Source organism: Acanthopagrus latus, chromosome 12, assembly GCF_904848185.1.
Source record: "Acanthopagrus latus isolate v.2019 chromosome 12, fAcaLat1.1, whole genome shotgun sequence".
Classification (NCBI taxonomy): Eukaryota; Metazoa; Chordata; class Actinopteri; order Spariformes; family Sparidae; genus Acanthopagrus; species Acanthopagrus latus.
Genome location: NC_051050.1, coordinates 5,457,870 through 5,473,450, shown reverse-complemented (window position 1 = coordinate 5,473,450; position 15,581 = coordinate 5,457,870). Strand labels below are relative to the sequence as shown.

The window sequence follows — 15,581 nt, the reverse complement described above, 5'->3', positions numbered from 1 at the left end:
AAAGCGCTAGCAGCATGGCTACATTAAGCAGCCTGGTTACTGTCGGAGGCAAAAGAAGACCAGAGAAATACCAATTGGACCTAGAAACCCTGAACTCAGCAGATGTATTAATAAGTAGGCAGGTTTTGTTACCTGCTGATCTAGCAGAAAGAATAAACACCAGAAAAATGTACGTCCCGGTTCCGTTTTTGTTGTGCAGTGACACACTTCCTTTGTGCCGTAATGTCTGTCACCTGCTTGTATCGGGTAAAAGTCAAACCCGGTGGCAGGCATGACATTGTAAAAGCAAGATTTATACGGAACCAATCTGTACTTGGAGGGTGTAATTTTACAGCGGCCATCACACTGCCATCAGTTTTTACTTTAGAAGTGTGCTGGTAGCTGCTGAGGTATTTTGGATGTATTCTGGCCAGACAAGAGGAGCGGGTTACAGTTTTATTGTAAGGTCACTTAAAGCTCCAACTACTGCTGACTTGAGTGACATCACTTAATCACCTAATCAGCCTTTGTACAGCTCCCTCTTTTTTTAAAAAAAAACAAAAAACAAAAAAAACAACAACTTTATTTAACACATGCAGCAGTACTCCCTGGTCTGTAAAATCAGTTTGGTCCCTTTTTTGTTTACAGCGGAAGTGCTCTGGAGTTACAGCGTACCAGTACATTACATACCAATACATATATGTAGGTACAGAGGAACAATGTGTCAAAACAAGAGGGTTACAATTTAGGATTTTAGAAAGAATCTATACTGTAATTATTTTCAACTACTAGGTACCTATTCGATTATTGCAGGGTATGTACGCAGTATGTAGCTCAAGAGAAAAATGTGGGACATCAACTTTGGTCATGTATTTGTGTCAAAAAACACAACAACAACATGGTGCCTACTACACCTGCTCCTTTAAAATACGAACTACAGTCAACCTCATCTCAGCTGTCTATGTTTCCCTCACGTCTGTGTGAATGCTGTGTTGTTTGATTAAAGGGTGAAGCACTTACAAATTTAGAATTCTGTAAGAGTCGCCCAACCAGTCAGAAGGGCCCGGACCTCTGTCACTGTCACCTCACAGGAATGCTGTCTCTGAGGGCTGGCAGACGATTGGCTGATCCTCTGCAGGTGAGAACACACCTGCCTGAAAAATCATCGGCACAGAGGTGGGTGGAGATGCGGCAGGGCGAGTTAAATACTGTGACTAGCGCCTGAGATCCGCACAGTTGGGTGGAAAGACATCTCCTTCAGCACAGGTGAGTCTTTTCTTTTCTTTCAATGTTTCAAAATGAAGAAGAAGAAATGATGAAGCCATCTTAAAATTCTTGATGTCTGTTCCCTCTTTTACTCTAGAGATCTAGTGTCTGGTTTTCATTTACCAGCCAAGTAAAACATGTCCTTCTTCAAAAAATTCTTCAAAAATGTCATCCATGACAGGGACTCTGAAGATGACACCATCAAAGTGAGTATCAGATCATCATGAAGCGAATACACCTGTTGGCTTAAACACAAAATATAACCTCAGTTTTGTAATTTAAATTTAAATTTGACGAGCTGAATGACCTAAAACAAAGAACACTAACAGCTAGTAGAAGTCAAGGAGAGGCTTTTCCTCAGTGCTTAGTATTTGGATTTCATATGCTTTTATTATGTCGAAGTAAAACGATTTACTGATGATGATAAAACGGGAATGAATCAAAAATCCAAACTGATGATGATCCATAGCCGGGAAATGAGGTATTAAAACATCTGTTCTGGCTGTAGGTGAAGGGGAAGCCAAAACCAAAGTATTACGGAACAGTTGCACCATACCCGAACTTCAATGCCAGCAGTGACGCTTCAGTTCTCCAGGCCGCCATTAACAGTAAAGGTGAGTGGGCTCACTAATGTTTAATCGTATGAATCAACTCATGCTTGAATGGTTGGGCTGTATGTTTGAGCAGGTGGTGTACAACTTAAATAATTCTGCAAATTCTGCAAGCTGCTCCTTTGGTTTTTGTTTCCTTCAGTACACTTCACGTCAAATCTTCACTTTAAGGCTCCACATTTTGAGACTGTGCTCTAATACTTTAATACAAGTAAGGTGAAGCATCTTGTCTTCCTCGCAGATGTGGAGGAGGATGTGATCATTTCCGTCCTGGCGAAGAGAAGCAACGAGCAGAGACAGAAGATCAAAGTAGTTTATGAAGCGTCTGCCGGCAAGGTGAGTGATTACTTTCTCATGAGGACAGGATCACGCCTGGTCAGGGTAGCAACAAGCTGAGAACCAGCCGAAAACGGCAGAAAGTTCAAGTCTATAATAGTCTTTGAAACATGCAATGTCCAGCAGACCCTCCCCTCAGCTCACTATGTAAAGTGTTTTGAGCATTTACAAATTTGCAGCTCAAATGAGGTCCAACGTTGTGATAGCAACAAGTCATTCAGATGTATTTTCAGGTCCTAACACACTAATAGTTGGACTAAATACATGTTTAATTTGTGATCAAAGCTGCATTTGAGCAGGTCATAGATGAACATTTCACTGATTTAAGTATATTTATAAGAAAACATTTAAGTGGCTTTATTGAAAAAAGCAAACATGTTGCACATCGCATGGCTGCAGTCCTGTTCCACTTAATCAGGAGGCCTGATGCTTTTAAAGCAACTGGCTCAAGCAAGTCTTGGGAAATGTGGGGAAATTCAAATAGCAGTTATCCTGTAATAATTACTTGTGTCCACAAGGACCACTGTGGACACAAGTGGATGCAAAATACCATACGAGTCTTTCTAAAAAGCTGCTACGTGTTATAGTCACATCATCGAAACACTCTCTCACACACGCACACATAAAGCAGTCTTAGTCTGTTTTCAATTGCATAGATACGATCATGTGGCTGCTCCACGTGTGTTGCAGAGGCTGGATAAAGCTCTGAAGTCAGCTCTCAGGTCAGATTTAGAGGACGTCACTCTGGCTCTGATCATGGCGCCCGCTCACTTTGATGCCTACCTGCTCAGGAAGGCCACAAAGGTAAATGTCTTTCTGTATTTCCAAAATGCCAAATGTAATGTTACTGTCCATTTCACAGTTTGGAATTGGTATTGGTATAGGTATTGCACCATCTTCCCTCTGGTGTCTTGTGTCAAGCCTGGCTTTTCCTTAGACTTGTAATAAATCACCATAGATGTAGAATAGACAAGCACATTGAGACTATGCCTGTCGTATGAAATAAATAAACATGGTACAGTACAATGCATAGATTCAAATATTTGCATGTAATAATAGTTTGATCACTAATATTTGTATTGCTTATATAACACTTAGTTTATAATGAAGTTTAAAGAGTCCTATAAAACAAATGTTACCTTTTACATTACTCTTTTAGCATGTCCTCCTTCCCAACAGGGTCTGGGCACGAATGAAGACGTCCTGGTGGAGGTTTTGGCAACACGATCAAACCAACAGATTGTCGAGATCAAGAGGGTCTTCAAAGAAGGTTTGACCTACATCTACTCTGTTATTTGTTGGTAAAAAAAAGCTGAGCTCTTAGTTCCTGAAGGCTTTTTAAAAAACATTTTATGTAACGTCTCAGGTATTTGCCCGACACTCTTTGCCGTCTGCAACACACACACTGCAATAAACAACACTGAATTCCTAGACAATACAGCGCAGTAATCACCCCATTATGAGGACAGTAAGCCCTTTAAACTGACACTGTTAGCCACTGCAGCCTTACTTTGAAATGCTCTTTGTCCCTCAGAGTACGGAGAGGAGCTGGAGGACATTATTAAGGATGAGACCAGCGGGGACTTCACCACGGCCCTTCTGGCCCTGTTGAAAGCGAACAAAGCTGAGAGCACTGATGTTGACAACGACCTGGCCCAAAGAGACGCGGAGGTGATGTCCTGAATAGTCCTTTGAAGGATAATATTCTGTCTTACTGTCAACAAAGCTAAATCAAAACACGTACTGATGATGACAAATAGATGGTTTCAAACAGCTGGGCACTGCAGTTTTTAGCAATCCTTATTCAAACTGGAGTAAACAGTGCATTTATTGGGGGACTATTTACAGCGGGGGATTAATACCCATTGGAAGTTCTAGTGAGTATTTACAGTACAAGGTGTGTGGCTGATTGATATAGTTGTATAATTTTATGGGCAGCAATGGAGCTCTCTGGCACAGAGGAATAAATGATGTCAAGCTTGGCTACACACAGAATACCTGTGGGATTAATTGTTGACAATAAGAAAAATATAGAACATCCCTAATCCTTCACTTGAAAAGGTTGAAGAGAACAGTATTAACTGGCATGTTACTGTTGTGTCCCTTTAGACTCTGTTTGAGGCCGGCGAGAACACCAGCGGAGTCAACGTCTCGGCCTTTATCGACGTCCTGACGACACGCAGCGGGCCGCAGCTCAAGAAGAGTGAGTGCTTGAAATGTGTGAGCGCCTCAGCTGTTGGGTTTGACTCATAAGAGGCTGAAACAACCAAAACCTTCACCTCAAAGTGAACACAAAAACCCAGACAAACAGGTGGAACCACAGTCTTGCATGTAACTGGCGGAACACACCCAGCAGTGTAGGAACAATACAGAGTAAAGAGGAGCCTGTGGTTTTCTCATCACAATGTTATAAAAAAAAAAAAAACAAAACAGCTGTATCCTTCTTTATGTACAGTTGTTATTCGATTTTTTTTTTTAGTTCAGCTCGCTGGTAATTTGGTCAATAAGCAATGATCTCATACTTTGACTACAATAGTATTTATAGAGAGCTCTGCTTTCTGTCTGACACAGGGCCCATTTAAACATAAACACCTGTCATTTGTCTGTTTACCTGCCAGCATTCCAGCAGTATGCGTGCGTCAGTGATGTCACACTACCTAAGGCCCTGGACATGAAGCTGAGGGGAGACATCGAAGACTGTCTCATCGACATCGGTGAGGAGAATTTCATCATTTCCAGGTCGTGAGGAATAGACTGAAAGGCTCTGAACGCCCTTTATCTCAACTGGCTTCTCACTGTGAGAGGGTCATCATGAGCTAAGATATGTTTTGACAGAGTTAGAAGAGTATTTGGGTTGAAAAAAAAAGGGTCACGCATCTTTACACACCAATTAGGATTCAGAATAGCATATACAGTGAATAACATTTGTGGGTTGGTGCCTAGTTTGCAAGACATCTTTCAGTCAAATGTTATCATAGTCCCAAAGAGTTGATCTCTTTATATATAACAATCAAAGATGTTTGTCCCAAACTTATTGCACATCTAGTAATAAATATGTAATATTATACAGGAATACTTGGAAACCCTGTTTTAATGGGTTTTAACTGTCCAGTGAGAAGGATTAAGTAACATTAAGCAGTGACCAACTGAATACCCCTCCAATCACCCTATCCCTCTGAGTGTGTGGGAGAATCTAGGCCTTCTTTACAGCCTACATCTCTGTGGAAGAGGCCACGCTTCCTTTTAAGATATAAATGGCTCATTTTAAGGAAATAAAACACAAGGAATATTAGTTCTAGGTGATAATACACTAATGAATCCCTAAAATTGTGAATATTATCTACCATTTCTGTTGATTGATCCTCCTGAACCTACACGCTGGACCTTTGAAGAACCTAGTTGACATTGATAAGGGCTGACTGTTCATTCACATTGTTCCCATGTTCATCAGCCAGCAGTCGAAAAAAGTGTCTGACAAAACAAAAAAACACACTGGAGATTTAGCTATTGTGAGCCAAAAATCAATAAACAGTTTGTCCTGAGGGTGGAGCAAGATAAAAGTCATAAAAATACGGTTAGGCTTATTTACTGACCAGTTTTAATCTTGCAACATGTGGTATCCAGGCAGGAAGGAGGGTGTCCATAAAGAAACAGAATGAACGCAGGGAGTGCAAAAAAAACCTCAAAAGCACAAATCAATTATATCCAGCTGAACAAGTGCAAGTGAAGAGGAATGCTTGAAACAACGTATTTGAACACTAGATAGACCCAAACCCAATGACACTGTCTGCACATTTAATCTGCAACATGTGGCGCAAGGCCATCACAACCTCACACACTATGAGCTCAGGGACCATCTGAAACCTTGTATGGACTGCTTTAGCCCCAAGATAAAACTTCACAAGATGACCTATAACACAGGAGTAAACAAAGAAACGCTGTTAGCTGTAACACACAGCAACATCTGGACGGTGCATATTTTCACTGATGATGTTTCTGTGTCTCTTGATGTTCAGTGAAATGTGCCTGGAACACGCCGGCCTTCTTTGCTGAGAAGCTTCATCTGGCAATGAACGTGTGTATGATTCTCTCCTACCAGTTCTTTTTTTTTTTTTTTAGTGTGTATGTATTAGTGCATGTGTGTGACTTTATCACAGAAATTCTCTGCTCAGGGAAATTCTTACAGACATGACCAAAACATAAACATTGCCCACAACAGCTGTTTCAACTGCAGATAAAACTGATGGAAAGTTTATCATGGATGTCTTAATATATTTTGTACCTTTCTCTCCAATGCTGGCTTTGGTTGAAATAGAACAAATCTGACCTTGAATTCACAGTCAAATAATGTGTCAAAAGTGACTTTGCTAACCACAAGTTAGCTTAACGGACAGTGTCTGAATCGCTGTTTTGCAGCTGACTCACAAATGTTACATTTCAAAGCTCTGGCCACCATAAACATCGTCAGCCTCTGGAATGCACTGTTTAATTGTTATTGGTTATGCAACTATCCATACACCGATGCAGACTGTAGCGACGGACTAACTTTCATACAAATACTGAAGAAGACAGTTTAATTAAACACAGCGTGCAGTGATCGAGCCTCTGCTCCTCTCTCACAGCGCCATGGCACCTGTGAGAAGACACTGATCAGGGTGATGGTGAGCCGCTCTGAGGTCGACCTGAAGAGGATCTTGGAGGAATACAGGGCCATGTACAATGTCAGCCTACAGGAGGACATACTGGTAAACTGAAATACCAATGAAGTGCTCAGACTTTTACTTTACCAAATATTCACACATTCAGTGCAGAAACAAATGACAACATCTCAGCTGACCACATCTTTGTCTTGGTTTCACAGAAAGAAACTAAGGGACATTATCGGGACATCCTGCTTGGACTGTGTGGACCGCACTGAAATTCAGTTGGAACAACATTATCGGAAACCGAGGCAGGCCTGCCCTCCAGATGCTACTAAAATATCACAATTTTCAAAAGTGCTATGACTAACGTGACTGATGTGTCTTATTGAGTTGATGCTGTACCACTAACAATAACAACCAGAGCATAACCTCGTTCTGACAAGAATATGTCGCTTGTGTAATATAAGCTCGTTCACATTATCAGGAGCAATATTTTCCTTTTTGGATGTAAATCATAATCAAGGGTTTAATTTAAACGATGCAGAAGACACAAAAGATGATGAAGAATTTAAAAAAGTGAGATATATATAATTTTTTTATGAATGATAATCATGTGATATGAGTTCATAAAATGTTAGTGTGGTCCTGTTTCTTTACTTTGTCTTCATTCAAATCTATATATCCATTTTAACATACATGATGAGGATCAGTGATCAGTCGCCTCATTGATTGCAAATACAGGAAAAGGAAAACAAGTGATTTTTAAAAAGAAAACGCCTATGAGACCACATAAGGAATAAAAACATTTACAGCTTCCTTCTGTTGTTTGATGTTTCTTCACTTGCTTTCATATATTTTTTGTTTGTTTTTTACAGTGATAATCTTTCTGTCCACTTGTATACTCTACTGTAGCCTAATTCACAGCATTGTTAGTGTTTAATCATAACACACTCAATTAACTACTTTTGAAGAGGATATAAAGGAGATGGCAGAGGAGGAAAGTGAAATAGAAGAGAGGGAGAAAAAGAAAAAATATATATTATTTTAAAAAAAAATCTCATACAAGCAGGACAGCAGGAAATTTATTTAACTTGAAATAGATCCAACAACATATCCCATGAGTATTTGACAATGAACCTCTGTCAAGCCTGGACTAAGTGAATAAAATAGGGTGAAGTTCAAATGTTGACTCTGTAAGTCAGAATTATATAATATATATAATAAAAAAGCAAATGTAGATAAAAAAATAAAGATGAGATACTAACACATGATTTTGATATTGACAGAAAGTTAGACTATATACATATATATATATATATATATATATATATATATATATATATATATATATATATATATATATATATATATATATATATATTACATAATTTCAATTAAATGTTGACGCTCTTAGTATGAACTGGCTTCCATCCATAAGACACCTTCACCTACAGTAAAATATGGACAGATGACGAACCAACTAACGTGGTTCTTCATGGTTAAAAAAAAACAAAAGCAAAAAAACAAAAAACATTGAGTAATGGAAGACGGTAAAACGATATTCAGTGATTGAAATGTAAAATTTTACACACAAGTCCACGATAATATACTTTACACGTTGATACCTGTAGCAGAAAATAATTTATGTCTGGTCTGATATCTCCACAAAACCATCTTCGTCATCATCAGACAACCCCCACTGCGCATGAGCAACGCTGACGAATACACGCACGTGACGTGGAATGTTTACCGTGTCCGGAAGTGCTCTGGCTCCTCAGCCAGCTTGGATGTTTTATTCTTTAACTACGGACTCCTGCTGTTATTGTCGTCAAGTTGGTCTTTGAATTATTTTCCATCTTACTCTAACGAAGCGACCTCATGTGTTCTTTTGACATACACCCTACACAGAGGAAGTGTCGCAGCTAAGAACTTTAGATAAGATCTAACTGGCATGCCAGATGCTAGCTAGCTTGCTAGGTAAGAGGCTAAACAGGCTTCCTGCTGAATGTAGGTTTAAGCCTGTGTATAGTTTATTTAAACAGGTATAGTTAAGTTAAAACGAAAGAATGAGCCTGGTCACGTCCCTCATCCGTAAATGGGCTGCAGTATAATTTCACCACTCAGGTATCAGTTATGTTTAGGATATTGGGGATGTAAATACTGCGACTGGAGTTAAACCGGTGGACTTTGAGAGCCTGAAATGGAAGACAAATACAGCAGCAACGTTCTCTCAGGGGGGAAACTGGGCATGGTGGAAGTGCCCAATTCTAGGTATGTGTCTGTTTTCAAGCTCCTGTTCAACTCACCCAACTGCTGTCAGGAATTGCTTGTCTATTGTTACTATTAGGACAAATCACTGTGGCTGTAGTCCATATGGTAACGTTTGTTAATCTGACCTCACGACTGCATCTGAAACTAGATTAGGTTTTTCATCTAATGATTCATCTCAGTAAACAGTGTACTGCTCTGTCGTCTATAAATGACCAAATTCTGAGGTGACATCAGTGAGGTGTTTCTTGTGTCCGAACTCCAAATATATTAGGTTAACAAAATACAAAAGAGAATGTTTAGACATCATTGCATGATAGACAAACTTCAATGATCAATGAAATATCACATTTGTCAGTGGTTGATTTCCTGTTGTTAAGTCAATTAATTAACCGATTTTTTTAAAGCGCGTGTTTGGTGTAATGATGCAAAAATCGTGCAAATTCTCTATTTCAGTCATACACTTTTTAATAGGACAGTTTTTTGGTATCACCCACCTCTACTAATACCTGTTCTGTGTCCTTTTCTTCCTCAGGTTAACCAGATACATAGTTTTACTGGTTATCACGAAGGTCCTCAAGGCTCTTGGGATCTTTGAATCTTACGACATCCTAAAGGTTGTTCACATTGTCCAGTTCATCTTTATACTAAAATTAGGGTAAGTTGTACTCCTGTGCCTGCTACTTGCCCAGGTTTCCTTTAATCCATTTGCTTGAACTTGTTCTTGGTGTTATGTGTTATTATTGCTCTGTATTTTTGGATTTATGCATTGTGACAAGATGCTGACGGTGATCCTCCTCCTTCCTCAGGAGTGCTGTTATTCTGCTTTTCTTTCAAAAGCCTTTCTCCTCTGGGAAAGTCATCTCAAAAAGACAGGTTTGTTGGAAATCGTTACAGTTAAATTTGCTTCTTTTTTTTTTTCACGTTTTTCAGCGTTGTTCATAACTACACCTACCATCTCTCCTTCATTTGACATAGCAGTAGCAGACACATACTGTAAATGTTTGTCAAATCTTTTACCCACCTGTGCCCTTGTATTTTCTTGAGCTTTAAAGAAGTTAAATGTAACTCTTTCATGAATGACACTGGTATAAAGCTTAAGTGTGAACCTGCCATGATAATGTATCTGTTGTCTATTTATATCTGCTTTCTTTTTAGTGGATAAAGTTATTAAAGCATGCTGTTTTCAGCTGTGTCATCTCCCTCCTGGGCTTCTTTGGTCTGACTCTTTGTGGACCTCTAAGGTAAAATGTCACTACAAATGTGTGTTCGAGTGTGTTTTCTTCATAGTAGGGCAACAGTACTGTATACAAGTGTGTATGTTAGCATAACCATGTGGTTTAATCTGTGTGCGTTTATGTCTTGTGTGTACACTCTGTTGCATTCAGGGTGTGATTTAAAATGTACTCTTGTATTTCGCAGGACGTTGTTGCTTTTTGAGCACAGCGATGTGGTGGTCATTGCTCTCCTCGGTGTCCTGTTTACAAGTTCTGGAGGGGGGCCATCGAAGGTAGGAGTCCACAAATTCATCATGATAGATGTGATTTGATTGTGATGTTTCAGTGAAAATGAAAATTGTGATGGATTTTTTTTTATTCCAGCTTGCAATGGATCCCATTGCAATCACAATATCTTTAAATAAAATAGTTATACAATTGTACTCATCTTGCACTCAGATCTCAACAACACTTGTGAGTACAAAACTTGTAATTATGGCCAAGACCCTGATGAAAAGACTGGTTTTGCAAGTAACTCGAATTATCCTGTAATATATTGTAAAGTAGAACAGAATTTATCATTAACTTGTGGTCAGATGGAGGATAAGATTTCAATTTTGTAAGGCAAGTAACTGAAACATTTAAAGTAATCAAACAAGAACAAGAAAGTGACACTGCCTTATCTGCTGCATTTTTTATTTTTTTTGCCCATGTGTCATTTTGACCCGGCTTCAAATGAAATGAGTATGTTCACTGCCTCAGATTGTAATATCACTGTGGTAGAAGTATGTAATTAAAATGTCTGTTGGTTTGTTTGTTTGTGCAGACCAGAGGCGCTGCTTTATTCATCATCGCTGTGATCTGCCTCCTCCTCTTTGACAACGATGATCTCATGGCAAAGATGGCAGAGCACCGTATCCTTTCCATCCCATGAAAGACAGCAGTTTAAGCTGTGTTCACAATCAGTTACCTGATCTGCTTGTTGTTTTGCATCGTCTATGTTTGTACTGAGTTTCCCTCAACTCATCTTCTAACCAGCTGAGGGACATCATGACAGTGCACTCACTCATTTCCTCTACACCGCTATTGCATTTTTAGGAGTTGCAGACCACAAAGTAAGCAAAGCTCGGGTCAGACATTAAATTTTAGGCTTAGTGCTGCTTACATAAGCATAGTTAAGTATTGGTTTCGCCCTTTAAATGAATTTCCTCTCTCTGTCTGCCCGTCCTTCCAATCAGGGCGGTGTTGTGCTGCTGGTGGTCTCCCTCTGCCTGAAGGTGGGCTTCCACACTGCCTCCAGGAAACTATCAGTGGAAATTGGTGGTGCAAAACGCCTTTATGCCCTTGACAACCTGGTTTCTTCTATGGTGCTGCTGCCCTGGGTCATAGTGCTCTCAGCATCCACAGAGGTAAGGATTGCAGGATTGCAAGGCCTAAGACATCTATGTCATGTCACTAAGATGATATATTTGCCCTCCTTACTGACCGTTTTTTCGCCCTGTCTGAACACCAGAGCAAAGTAGAATCATGGTCGTCCCTCATCCTGCCTTTCGGGATGATCATCTTCTCCGTAATGATCCTGGAGTTTTACGTCGACGCCATCTGCAGCGCGAAGATGGAGACGCCAAGGTGTGCCCGCTACGGCGCCATCGCCCTCTTCCTCAGTGCCTTGTTGCTGGCCAACTTTTGGACTCATCCACTGACCGACCAGCTGCGCTCCATGAGCAAACCACCCCAGCAGGTCAGCACGGAGCACGTGCTGTCTGGGGGAGTGATTGTTAGCGCCGTCTTCTTCATCATGTGTAAGCATTCATATTATTTGTTTTTATACCCCCTTAGTTTAACCTAAAAGTCTTAAGTGAAATGTGTATTTACTTAATGTTTACCTTTTGTAGCATTTTTATTTTAAGTAAAAATGAGATAGTAAGATATATTTTCGAGTTTGATTTCTCCTCACAATCTCCCCCCTCCTCTCCCTCTGCAGCCTCCAGTATTCTCTCGTCTCCATCGAAGAAAGGTCAGCAGGGCACCTTGGTGGGTTACTCACCCGAAGGGACCCCTCTGTACAACTTCATGGGTGACGCCCTGCAGCACACGTCGCAGTCCCTCCCACGGTTCATCAAAGATTCCCTCAAACAGATCCTGGAGGAATATGACTCACGACAGATCTTCTACTTCCTGTGTCTTAACCTGGTACGTACAGTATCAAGAGAAAAGTTATAACTATGCGTCGCATGAAGGCTCATGGATAGAACTGTGGCAGCACTGCAAAAATAGTTGTTTTGCCAGATACACTTACAGATGACATTTTCTGATTTCAAATTAAGAGCTTTGTGAATAAAATACAAAAATAACAGAAAGCACAGCGTATATTATTAGAGGTACAATAACGGACACAGGCTGCTTTGAGACATATGGACATGGAAATAATTATGACCGACTTTTCCTCTTTGGAGTGGTGTGTAGAGTTTAATTTGTCTGATATTGTGAGTTGATGTACAGCTAGTTTGCTCTGCTTGTTTCAGGCTTTCACCTTTGTGGAGCTGTTTTATGGTGTTTGGACCAACAGTCTGGGACTGATCTCGGATGGCTTCCACATGCTGTTTGACTGCTCGGCTTTAGTCCTTGGCTTGTTCGCTGCCCTCATGACCCGCTGGAAAGCTACCAGGATCTTCTCCTATGGGTAAACTCTCTCTGTGAAAGAACAGGCTTTGTTATTGGAACACTTTTGAGCCTAGGACATTCAGCTAGATGTTTGGGAACTGACTCTTGTTTTTTGCAGGTATGGTCGTGTTGAGATCCTTTCTGGCTTCATCAACGGCCTGTTCCTGATGGTCATCGCTTTCTTTGTCTTTGTGGAGTCAGTCACTCGCTTGTTGGATCCTCCTAATATAAACACAGACATGCTGACTGTGAGTAAACTGCATCTACCACTTGATGTAAAGGCTTGTGACTGAATGTTAAACATGTTGTTTTACTTCAGTAACATTTATCTGGTGTTTCCTGATCCTGTTTTTGCCTTTGTCATTAATATTAAGTATGCTAAAAGTCTTCAAAGTCTTCCCCAGACACTTATAGTGTATTCTCCAACATTAAACAGCCTAACATTGCACATGATGTGGATTATTTCAGAATTATTATTCTTATTACAAAAGCTTTCTGTAGAGAAAAAAAAGTCTTTTTCCTTCTTGAATATAAAAAAGTTTTCTCATCATAAACAAAGAAGAAGAACGTTTCTGATTAAGTGAGCTTACTTCTCACTTGATTTAACCCCTCAGTAAATAGTGTCCTATAGAGTTTATGGACTCAGTTGCTAGTTTAAGGTATTTTTCAGAACACTTTAATGTCGATTTTATAAGAGGAAAATAGATGATAAAGCAGGGGATGCTTTAGGCCATGCTACTTGATTCACAGTCAGTATATCCTTCCCAGCTCCACCGTCTCGTCCAAACATGAGCTCTGAGGCTTGAGGCTTCAGCAAGCTAGTCCACAAACCAACGGGTGATTGCTAGGTGGTTTATACTTGGTCTGAACTCTGCACGCTGTTTCTGTCTCCTGCAGCCGGTGTCTGTCGGAGGTTTACTGGTCAACCTGGTGGGAATCTGCGCTTTCAGTCACGCTCACTCACATGGTGGTAAAAGCTGCTCGTCCAGTGACCACGGTCACTCACACCACGGCCACTCCCACAGCGAGCACAGTCACGGAGGCCACGGTCACTCTCACGGTGGACATGGACACGGGCACGGCGGACACGGGCACGGCGGACACGGGCACTCCCATGGCTCTGGGGGTGGAGGCATGAATGCTAATATGAGAGGTGTGTGTTTCCAACCAGGCAATAAAAAAAGTACTTAATGAAAAGGAGGTTCTGGCCAGATAAAATGTGAATGTTTTTTTTTCTTCCAGGTGTTTACCTCCATGTCCTGGCTGACACGTTGGGCAGCGTTGGTGTGATCATCTCCACCATCCTCATCCGTCAGTTCGGCTGGTTGATCGCCGACCCCATTTGCTCGCTCTTCATCGCCACGCTCATTTTCCTCAGCGTCATCCCTTTGCTGAAGGACGCCTGTGAGGTTCTTCTGCTGCGAACTCCGCCAGAAAATGAGAAGGACCTGAACAGTGCACTGGAAAAGGTGAGTTGCACATGATGAGGACAAAGTTACTGTAAATTTTCCTGTTTTGAGTGCTGTTTTTTTTGTGGCAGGGTATCTTTAGGTGTCACAAATGAATGAAATTTGGTAGAAAACTTAAAAAAAAGGGAACACTGGCACTGCAACATTTGTTAGAAAAAGATGATACTGACACAACGAAAGGTGAAAAAAGTTTGCATGAACAAGCACTTTGTTATGACTTGTATATGATGTACTTTGTGTAAATTTGCTTGAAATAAATGACAGGATGTTCAAATGGAGTTAATCAGATCACTCCCGTTAACCAAAGGTTTACTCAGTCTTTATTGCCCTGTCAGCAGATGTTTAAAAATTGCTTTTCCTGGTGTTAAATTTTCAGATCGAGAAGATTGAAGGGGTTCTGTCGTACAGAGACCCTCATTTCTGGAGACATTCGGCCAACATGATCGCGGGGACCATCCACCTCCAGATCATGTCAGATGTGGTGGAGCAGAGGATCGTACAGCAGGTAGACTGGAGAGTCAGACTGAAATTTGATTGCAGACTCTGAAGGATTGATTCATCACACCTCAGGACAACACTTATCTATGATCTGTGTTTCTTCATTCATTGACCTGCTTTTTAAAATTTCCGTAGATTCTTGTGATTTTGACTCAGTGTATTCCACAGCTCTGACTGGTCTGTGACTGTTGCTTCTCTGATTCATAGGTGACAGCCATTTTAAAAGACGCGGGAGTGAATAATCTGTCGGTGCAGGTGGAGAAGGAGGCGTACTTCCAGCACATGTCTGGCCTCAGCACCGGGTTTCAGGAAGTCCTGGCAATGACGCAGCAGATGGAGACCATGAAATACCTGAAAGACGGGACGTGTATTATGTAACGACCCTCTGTGGGACCAAACGGAACTTTACAGACTCAGCCTCTTTTTCATTGAAATGTACAGAATATGTATGTATGTATGTGGTCACAATAAATCAGAATATATTGGTTTTATCTTTGCGTCAGCTGAATTGTGTTTCTGTTGTTGTGTTCAGAACAACTGCTCTGAGTTTATTTATTAGTTTCATTTTTATTTCAGAAATACTTGTTACAACTAAGAAAGACCTTTTGGTTTGAGCAATATTTAAAATTA

The 15,581-nt window shown here is 40.6% G+C and overlaps 2 protein-coding genes across 2 annotated transcripts; both read left to right on the top strand.

Annotated features, from left to right (window-relative positions):
• The first annotated feature begins 1,165 nt into the window (after positions 1 to 1,165).
• Positions 1,166 to 7,713, top strand: LOC119030100 (annexin A1-like). The gene is made up of 12 exons (XM_037117461.1): positions 1,166 to 1,245; positions 1,343 to 1,451; positions 1,754 to 1,859; positions 2,098 to 2,192; positions 2,883 to 2,996; positions 3,372 to 3,462; positions 3,727 to 3,863; positions 4,302 to 4,395; positions 4,811 to 4,906; positions 6,209 to 6,267; positions 6,815 to 6,937; positions 7,054 to 7,713. Exons 2-12 carry the CDS (start codon positions 1,383 to 1,385, stop codon positions 7,108 to 7,110), a joined length of 1,041 nt encoding a protein of 346 aa, XP_036973356.1. The 5' UTR covers positions 1,166 to 1,245; positions 1,343 to 1,382; the 3' UTR covers positions 7,111 to 7,713.
• An 850-nt stretch (positions 7,714 to 8,563) lies between these two features.
• slc30a5 (solute carrier family 30 member 5) lies at positions 8,564 to 15,442 on the top strand. Its single transcript, XM_037118050.1, has 16 exons — positions 8,564 to 9,106; positions 9,639 to 9,761; positions 9,913 to 9,979; positions 10,262 to 10,347; positions 10,526 to 10,613; positions 11,147 to 11,234; positions 11,359 to 11,435; positions 11,559 to 11,729; positions 11,834 to 12,122; positions 12,305 to 12,513; positions 12,846 to 13,003; positions 13,103 to 13,232; positions 13,882 to 14,137; positions 14,227 to 14,453; positions 14,830 to 14,958; positions 15,159 to 15,442. The coding sequence occupies exons 1-16, from the start codon at positions 9,036 to 9,038 to the stop codon at positions 15,327 to 15,329; spliced, it is 2,340 nt and encodes a 779-aa protein (XP_036973945.1). The 5' UTR covers positions 8,564 to 9,035; the 3' UTR covers positions 15,330 to 15,442.
• The last annotated feature ends 139 nt before the right edge of the window (positions 15,443 to 15,581 follow it).